At 33.6% G+C, this 9,814-nt stretch overlaps 1 protein-coding gene across 1 annotated transcript; it reads left to right on the top strand.

The window, feature by feature from the left end:
• Nucleotides 1–700: 700 nt before the first annotated feature.
• Nucleotides 701–3,378, top strand: LOC139858224 (LEAF RUST 10 DISEASE-RESISTANCE LOCUS RECEPTOR-LIKE PROTEIN KINASE-like 1.1). The gene is made up of 4 exons (XM_071847079.1): nucleotides 701–1,453; nucleotides 1,566–1,598; nucleotides 1,705–1,941; nucleotides 2,332–3,378. Exons 1-4 carry the CDS (start codon nucleotides 706–708, stop codon nucleotides 3,108–3,110), a joined length of 1,797 nt encoding a protein of 598 aa, XP_071703180.1. The 5' UTR covers nucleotides 701–705; the 3' UTR covers nucleotides 3,111–3,378.
• Nucleotides 3,379–9,814: the final 6,436 nt, after the last annotated feature.

Here is a 9,814-nt window from a genome sequence, read left to right as displayed (position 1 = left end):
GATTAATACAAATATAAAATGGTAAAGTTGATTCGTCCCCAAATGTATAAAACCTGAATGGCCAAATAACTTTAAACCATGTTTACGCCGTCTTAACTTTTTCTCGACGCTTACTCTCGAAAATTGGCAATATCATTGTTATTGTTTTTAATACATCTTGAAGTGGATGGAGATAAGTCAAAAATAAGGAAAAGAAAATCTTGTTCGGAATATAGACCTTATAAAAGAGTTGGTTTCTATACAGAAACTTAAAGTCAACTGCTGGGTGCCCATGATCTAAAATACAGTAGCCAAAAATTATATGGCAATTTGAAATCTAATAGGTTATATTTTTTAAATTAAGTTGGGGGAAGTCAATACGAATGTGAACCATACGAAACATTCAAAGTGTGCTTTCTTGACGTTCGAAATGGGTTAATTGAAGGGAGGAAAAGAGTCGGTTAGTCAAAGTTCTTGATGGTAATAGTCAACGTTGAATATTATACAAAAAATAGTGGAATTCAGTGTTTGAATACTAGTTACGTACAAATTCAACTCCCATATTCTTAGACTATTGCAACAAATTTGTATTGAACATATAAAACAGGTACAAAACATGCGCAAGCAACTACACTTTGTGAATATAGTATATTAATCTAGTACGTACTAAAAAAACCGGTTAGGAGAAGATGTTAGTTGCTTAACCTCTTCAGCAGGATATTTGAAATGATCGCCATCTTCTTCTTCTTCTTCACATCCAATATCCTCTTTTTTCTACCATTACATCATTCTGCTACACCTAGTTGCCCAAATACTTTCAGTTGCCCAAATACTTTCACTTTATCCCCGTTCAAATATCCTTTTTATAATGCAAAAGATAACACCTCATGTGGGTTGATCAAGGTCAATTGTACTTTAAATGGTCCTGCGTTTCAATATAGGAGAGAATCATATAAGATCTTTAAAAAGTACGATTCCAATTCTTCCTTCATAATCCGAAACACAACATTTAAAAAACTTTTGAAAACAGATTCATGTGATGCGTTAATGAATAACATAACCTCCCCGAGCCCTCTTTTGTTCTCAATTTCAATACACCCCTTCATCACTCTCTTTAAATGCAGAAGAGATACCAGTTATGCTATTCTAGAAACGGAAACTTACTTCAACAAACTTAATTACACTAGCTACAAAAACTGCAGCAATTACGATTTCTACTATATGCATCCTTTCAATAAAACAACTGTTCCAACTAATATCTCACATCGATGTCAAGTAATACAGTTGCCGGTGAAAAAGAACGTAAGTGCTAAAACCAGCAACGTAACTGCTGAAACCAACATATTTTCTCTTCTCTCCCCTAGATTTTCTATATCATTTCCATTGTCAGTTTCCTGTCAGGAGTGTAACAAAAACGGCAGCCGCTGTCAGTCTACTACTAATGGAGGTGTTCAGTGTTTATACACCAAAAAGGGTATTCTATGGCTTCTTTCTCCTCATCTCTCTCTTTTTTTTTTCCATTACTTGTAAAGTTGACTACACCAAAACTAATGTCTAATATAGCCTTTGATGTTTGATTTCTGCAGCAAAACGAGATAAGAAACTGACACTGATTCTAGGTAACTTCCCTCATGAATCCTACGGCTTATTTTTAAATATTATATATAATACGCACATACATATACTAATCTCTGTACCTGAAGTGATTACATTTTCTTGGTCTAGTTCTGGTTGGATTTGTGTTCATCCTCATGCTCTGTTCAGTCATCTTCATAATCCGGCGGTGCTTTAAAGGAAAACATTTTCCTTACCTCTCTTCAAATCACAATTCTAGAATCTTAGAAGATGACACACTCTCCTGTGGCATCTCTGTTTTCTCCTACACCGAGCTCGAAAATGCCACTGAAAAATTCAACCCGTCTCACGTACTTGGAGATGGAGGATTCGGAGCTGTATATTATGGTGAGAACTTGAAAAACTTATTACAGCACTAGTCAGGTCATCAATTGCTTATTTACATACTACGTCCATCTCAATTTAATAGTTCAGTTTTTTTTTTTTTTTTTTTTTTTTTTTTTTTTTTTTTTTTTTTCAAAATTAGTGCTCCACTTTCATAAATAGATTAGATTAGATTAGAATAGTGATCTAAAGTTCTTTTATACTTTTACTTTATGCAAGTAAAAGATAAAAAGTTAGCGGAAATGTAAAGTAAATTAAAATGTATAGTGTAACAATGACAAATATTAAACTATGTGTTTTTCGTATATGGACTATGATATTGGGACGAGGGGAGTAGCACTTTTTACTATTTACTTTCATTCATACTATCTATATTTGATGTTTTTATACAAGGTAAACTCGAAGATGGCAGAGAAATTGCAGTGAAGAAACTCTATGAGCACAACTACAAGAGACTTCAACATTTCATGAATGAGGTTGATATCCTTACCAGGTTACGGCATCCTAACCTTGTTGTGCTCTATGGTAGCACCTCTCGACAAAGCCGTGAGCTTCTCCTAGTCTATGAGTACATTTCCAATGGCACCGTTGCCGACCACCTACACGGGGAACGAGCAAATCGTAGCGTGCTAACATGGCAAATACGGATGAATATCGCCATTCAAACAGCTAGTGCGCTAGTCTACCTTCATGCTTCTGAAATCATACACCGAGATGTAAAGACAAGCAACATTCTATTAGATCACAACTTCTTAGTTAAGGTAGCAGATTTTGGTCTCTCAAGACTCATGCCGAATGATGTCAGTCATGTGTCAACAGCACCTCAGGGAACCCCGGGATACGTTGATCCACAATATAACCAACGTTATCAACTAACAGATAAGAGTGATGTGTATAGCTTTGGAGTAGTCTTGATTCAACTGATATCATCAATGACGGCTGTCGATTTACGTAGGTCTCAAGATGAGATTAGTTTGGCAAACTTCGCATTAAATCGGATCCAGAGATGTGAAATTGATCAACTGATTGACCCTGCTTTAGGATCAGATTCGAATGAAGAAATTAAGAACATGATCACATCAGTAGCTGAGTTGGCCTTTCAATGTTTACAGTATGATTCTGAGATGAGGCCTACAATGAATGAGGTACTCGACGTGCTAATGGATATTTGATCCACGAGAATTATAGATGCTCATGATGGTTTTAAAATATCGAATTCGGATCCGCCACATCAATCTGAATCTAATGATGGGATAGTGTTGATGAAAGACTTTTTGCCTTCCCCAGCGTCCGTCACAAGTGAATGCCAAAATGATTTCATTAAATCAACATAATATCATTAAGCAGATTCAGTATATAATGTGATTCCGTTGCCTTATAAGTAAAAATTGGATGTAAAAGTTTTCATGATTCAGCTGATGGTCAAAATATTAGAGATATTCATTATCATAGTTTATTTCAATAACGTTTCAGATAGGCGTATTCTTTCCAATTTGCAACCTATAGATGTATCATTATCATACAGTGATTAATAACAACACCATGTTTGAACCGAAACATTAAAATTAAGAATAGCGGAAGTAATAAATGTGTAGGAAATAATGTATACGAAACTGAAAATAATATAAACATATCACAATCTATACACAATAATCGGATTATAACATTCAAAAAATAAATAATCAGATTAAGAACCAAAAGTTAAAATGATCTAACCAATTTGAAGATTGAACCGGGATTGTGTTTGACAAAATTCCCTTAAGCAGATTCGACGTCTGTTCCCAGGATACACCAGTCCGAAGCAGCGTACTGCCGGACTTGAACACTTGCCTGAAAGGTAACCGGAACGGGGAGACCTTGTTGCGGCTGAGAGAAAACTTTAATCATATAAGAATGCTTATATGATTTTTTTGGTGTATATTTCTTCAAAGTCTAAGGCCTTTATTTATAGTGGAGACTATAGCCTTAGGTTTGTTCCCACAACCGATGTGGGATAAAATACTAAAACTTCTAGATTTTACACCAAACTAGCAACTTTGAGATTCGATATTTCATTCACATTTAATCCGTTTTGGACACTCTTTAACTCATTTTAAATCCATCGCCAAGGACTACAAAACTCACTAAATAGTTACTATTATATGTCACTCGAACATATAATTATTTGTGTCCAAAGTTTGGTGAAAACACATATTTTTGTCAATTTTTTCCAAAAATCCCCCACGTGAATGGAGATCGATCTCAAAAACAACAATATTCAGATTAAGTTTCGGCGGTTGAATCTTGCATACGATAAGTAGGTGTTACCCTTTGAACTTTCGCTTGTGAAAACGCACTTAGTCTACTGGCTCTGAGTAGACGGCGATGTCTTTGAACTCGTCTGCCGTTTGTGTAGGCGACAATACGCTTCACACAAGACTCTCCCTGACAACTTCAAGTCCTCATAGTTATGATCGTTATGGTCATGAACATTAACCTGGTTCTGCGAGAGCTTATCAAGTATTGTGCCCCAACAATACCCTTCGAAGCGACCCCACTTCTCTCTCACATAGGTGATTCACCACTAAATGGCTACTGACTAACCACGCATGGTTATTTCAGTTGAATCATTAAAAGCCATAGGCTTATCCTCTTACTTGCCACTTTTGAAATGTCCCGTTCATATCGATTATAAACGTTCCATATTAATTGATTTCGTTGCGAGGTTTTGACCTCTATATGAGACGTTTTTCAAAGACTGCATTCGTTTTTAAAACAAACCATAACCTTTATTTTATCGACAAGGTTAGAAAGACACCACCTAGATTATCCAGAAATGATAATCTAAAAATATCACAGTTACACACTACCAATACATATTGGTTTACAATATTAATATGTTACAACAAAATAAATCACGAATGCAGTTTTAAACCATATTATACAAGCATGCTGACACCAAATCTTGTCCACATATTAGCATGCAACAGCGGAAGCTCTTAATAATCACCTGAGAATAAACATGCTTTAAACGTCAACAAAAATGTTGGTGAGTTATAGGTTTAACCTATATATTTATCAAATTGTAATAATAGACCACAAGATTTCATATTTCAATATACATCCCATACATAGAGATAAAAATCATTCATATGGTGAACACCTGGTAACCGACATTTACAAGATGCATATAAGAATATCCCCTATCATTTCGGGAAATCCATCGGACATGATAAAACAACATCGAAGTACTAAAGCATCCGCAACCATGGATGGGGTTCGTTAGGCCCAATAGATCTATCTTTAGGATTCGCCTCAATTAGTAGATCGGTTTACTAATTCTTAGGTTACCAAGCAAAAAGGGGCATATTCGGCTTGGATCATTCACCCATATAATGTAGTTTCATTTACTTGTGTCTATTTCGTAAAACATTTATAAAACTGCATGTATTCTCATCCCAAAATATTAGATTTTAAAAGTGGGACTATAACTCACTTTCACAGATTTTTACTTCACCGGGAAGTAAGACTTGGCCACTGGTCGATTCACGAACCTATAACAAATATGTACATATATATCAAAGTATGTTCAAAATATATTTACAACATTTTTAATACGTTTATTTTTTAAGTTTATTAAGTCAGCTGTCCTCGTTAGTAACCTACAACTAGTTGTCCACAATTAGATGTACAGAAATAAATCGATATATATTATCTTGAATCAATCCACGACCCAGTGTATACATGTCTCAGGCTAGATCACAACTCAAAGTATATATATTTTTGGAATCAACCTCAACCCTGTATAGCTAACTCAAACATTACTGCATATAGAGTGTCTATGGTTGTTCCAAATAATATATATACATGAGTCGATATGATATGTCAAAACATTTGCATACGTGTCAATGGTATCCCAAGATTACATAATATATTAGAATACATGTATAATACAATATAAGTTAGCTAGGATATGATTTGTATAGAATTGTTACAATATTTCCTGTTGCTAAAACAATCAAAAAATATCCAATCTTGTTTTACCCATAACTTCTTCGTTTTAAATCCGTTTTGAGTGAATCAAATTGCTATGGTTTCATATTGAACTCTATTTTATGAATCTAAACAGAAAAAGTATAGGTTTATAGTCGGAAATATAAGTTACAAGTCATTTTTGTAAGAGGTAGTCATTTCAGTCGAAAGAACGACGTCTTGATGACCATTTTGAAAAACATACTTCCACTTTGAGTTTAACCATGATTTTTGGATATAGTTTCATGTTCATAAGAAAAATCATTTTCCCAGAAGAAAAACTTTTAAATCAAAGTTTATCATAGTTTTTAATTATCAAACCCAAAACAGCCCGCGGTGTTACTACGACGGCGTATATCCGGTTTTACGGTGTTTTTTTCGTGTTTTTAGGTTTTAGATCATTAAGTTAGCATATCATATAGATATAGAACATGTGTTTAGTTGATTTTAAAAGTCAAGTTAGAAGGATTAACTTTTTTTTGCGAACAAGTTTAGAATTAACTAAACTATGTTCTAGTGATTACTAGTTTAAACCTTCGAATAAGGTAGTTATATATATATGAATCGAATGATGTTATGAACATCATTAATACCTCAAGTTTAGTAGGTAAACCTACTGGAAATGATGAAAAAATAACTTGAGCTTCAAAGGATCTTTGAATGGCTTGAAAGTTCTTGAAGCAGAATCATGACACGAAAACAAGTTCAAGTAAGATTTCCACTCGAAATAAGATTGTTATAGTTATAGAAATTGAATAAAAGTTTGAATATGAGTATTACCTTGTATTAGAAAGATATCTTACTGTAAATAAGAAAGATTTCTTGAGGTTGGATGATCACTTTACAAGATTGGAAGTAAGCTAGCAAACTTGGAAGTATTCTTGATTTTATGTAACGACCCTGGATTTTCCAACGTTATTTATTAATAATTGTTATTATTAATACTTGTGATTAAACGAATGTACGTTATTACATTTACATGTTGCCATGATTTCCCGTACTTGACTTTAAATGCCCAAAACGTCTTTGTGACACACGAAACGTTCACGAATAATATTTTCACATATTATTTACATTCATGATTGATTTTATTAATCATTTTAATTAACTATGGTGATTAGTTAGTTACTTGGGCTTTAATTGGATTTATTTGTTAATTAATGGAACTTGGACTTGATTAATGTAAATGGACTCTTGAACATGGGCTTATAAGCCCACCCTACTTCTTAGTTGGACTAATTAGCCCATGTCTTACACTTGTAAGTATTATTTAGATGGAAACTAGTTAGTTTAAGGCATTTGGAATCTAGTTAGCACCTTATCCCCATGAACAACCATCTAATAACCAACTTTTTCAAGCTTTACATGCAATTAACTTGTGGACTTCTCCCCCCTTCTTTTTTTCTGCTGACCGTGGGCTTCCAAGGGATGAGAGGGAGTTCAAATTCTTTTTTTTATGTTACTTCTACTTGCATCCTCTCACAATTACACACACATTCAAACTTGCAACTTTCTTTCTCTCATTTCTCTCTCAATTTTGTAAGTGACTTGAGACTTTTCTCTCCTCTTTCTTTGTCCCAAAACCGTGACATATATACACATAATCATCATCATTACTTGTTGTTATTATTGATTAATTACTAACTTGTTCATTGTTGTTGATTGTTACTCATTCTTAGTTGTTTACTTACTATTTTCTAAGAAGCAAACTTGTTAGTTTGATTCTTCATTTATCTTGTTCTTACAAGACATACAAGAACAAAACTCTTTAGTTTATGTTCTACATATAATGCTTTAAAAAGATTCAAGTTCATGAGTTGTGAAAGCATACTTGTAATTCATGTTAGTAAACTTTAAAGTTTACTTTCTTAAAGATCAAGACTTAGGCTTGAATCTTTAAAGTATGAAACTCATGAACTAGTTACTTAGTTTATTTACTTCATATTATGCATTTTGATTTCATGTTTGTTGGTTGAAATTGGTCAAATGTTACTAGTTAACTTTGATCTCATTAATCTTGAACTAAAAATTAACTTTAAAAGTTCAAGAACATGTGAGTAAGTTTCTTTAATTATAACTTGGTACACTTATGTTAGATCTAGACTTTTGAGTCTTGGATCTTCAAGATCAAACTAAGAATTATGTTCTACAACTTAAGATCTTGATTTCATAAGTTCACTTTTAAGTTTGTAACTTATTATTAGTTTTAAAGTTCATGTATATGTTAGATCTAAGACTTTGATGTAACTTTGGTTCATCAAACTTCATACAACTCTTAAGTGAGTTGTGCTACATGTCTTAGACCTACACTTGTGTCATAATAGTCAAAACTTGGTTAATATTACTTTTACATTTCATGTATGTGTTGAATCTAAGACTTTGATGTAACTTTGGTTCATCAAAACACTTGCAACACTTAAGTGAGTTGTGCTTCATGTATTAGACTTACACTTAGGTTATGATGGTCAAACCTTGGTGAAAATGATGCAAACACATCAACGAGTTGTACACTTGAAGCTATATGCATCAAGGATGAGAACCATGATAAGCATCGAGCAATAAGAACCACCGGAACCTACTGACCCTACTGTTTTGCTGTTTCTAGGTCTGATAAGTAAGACCTGGGCTGTTTTAATGTTGATTTTCAGATATCTCTGTTCGAGTATATAACTTTTCATATAGGACTCATCTTAATCCGAGTTACGGTTTAGGATTTATGGCCCTCCGATCGTCACTATGTCCATTTAAAGTTGTGCTGAAAAATTCTGACCTACTCGCACTTAGACCGTCGCCACGGTCAAACGAAGACGAGTTTGCTTCTGTAATTTTTACCACACTTAAAGGACTCATAGAAGGAGCCATGGCCGCTGGTCTCACCTTATTTCAGTAGGTGTAGAGGCCGTGGTGACTGACCGAACTCAGCCTTTGTTTTAAACTACTTTCATAAACGAAACCTACTTCACACCTTTTGTTTGATGATGAATGATGATGACCCTTAAGACCTTATTTATATACTTTTAAACCTATTGGGACAATACTGACTTAGTACTATTTGACTTAGGTTGAGGACCCGTTTGGACAACCTTCATTACTTGCTTACTTTCCGAGTCATACTTTACCGCTACTTTATCATTGTGAGTTATAGCATTCCCTTTTTACTTTAACTTAATTTGGGAATTGAGAATACATGCGGATTTTATGTTTTACATACTAGGCACGAGTACTTAAACTTATATATGTGTGGGTTATACAATGGCATAAACATTCCCTTTAGCTCGGTAACGTTTAGTCATTGGTTTTTGAACCGGTGAACGCGAATCTTAGATATGGATCCATAGGTTTTGACATCCCCACTCGGGCTAGTAGCGCTAGCATTTAACGAGTGTTTAATACTTCGTAAACATACGCACTTGCCAAGTGTACTTTCAGGGGGTATAAATGTAGTGACCCGAACTTTTCCATGTTTATATATATTAATTGAGATTAATATTTACATGATTAAATGTTTCCAACATGTTAAGCAATCAAACTTGTTAAGACTTGATTAATTGAAATATGTTTCATATAGACAATTGACCACCCAAGTTGACCGGTGATTCACGAACGTTAAAACTTGTAAAAACTATATGATGACATATATATGGATATATATATAGTTAACATGATACTATGATAAGTAAACATATCATTAAGTATATTAACAATGAACTACATATGTAAAAACAAGACTACTAACTTAATGATTTTTAAACGAGACATATATGTAACGATTATCGTTGTAAAGACATTTAATGTATATATATCATATTAAGAGATATTCATACATGATAATATCATGATAATATAATAATTTAAAATCTCATTT

The sequence above is a fragment of the Rutidosis leptorrhynchoides genome, chromosome 7, assembly GCF_046630445.1.
Source record: "Rutidosis leptorrhynchoides isolate AG116_Rl617_1_P2 chromosome 7, CSIRO_AGI_Rlap_v1, whole genome shotgun sequence".
NCBI classification, from domain to species: Eukaryota; Viridiplantae; Streptophyta; class Magnoliopsida; order Asterales; family Asteraceae; genus Rutidosis; species Rutidosis leptorrhynchoides.
This window is presented reverse-complemented; position numbering and strand designations above follow the sequence as displayed.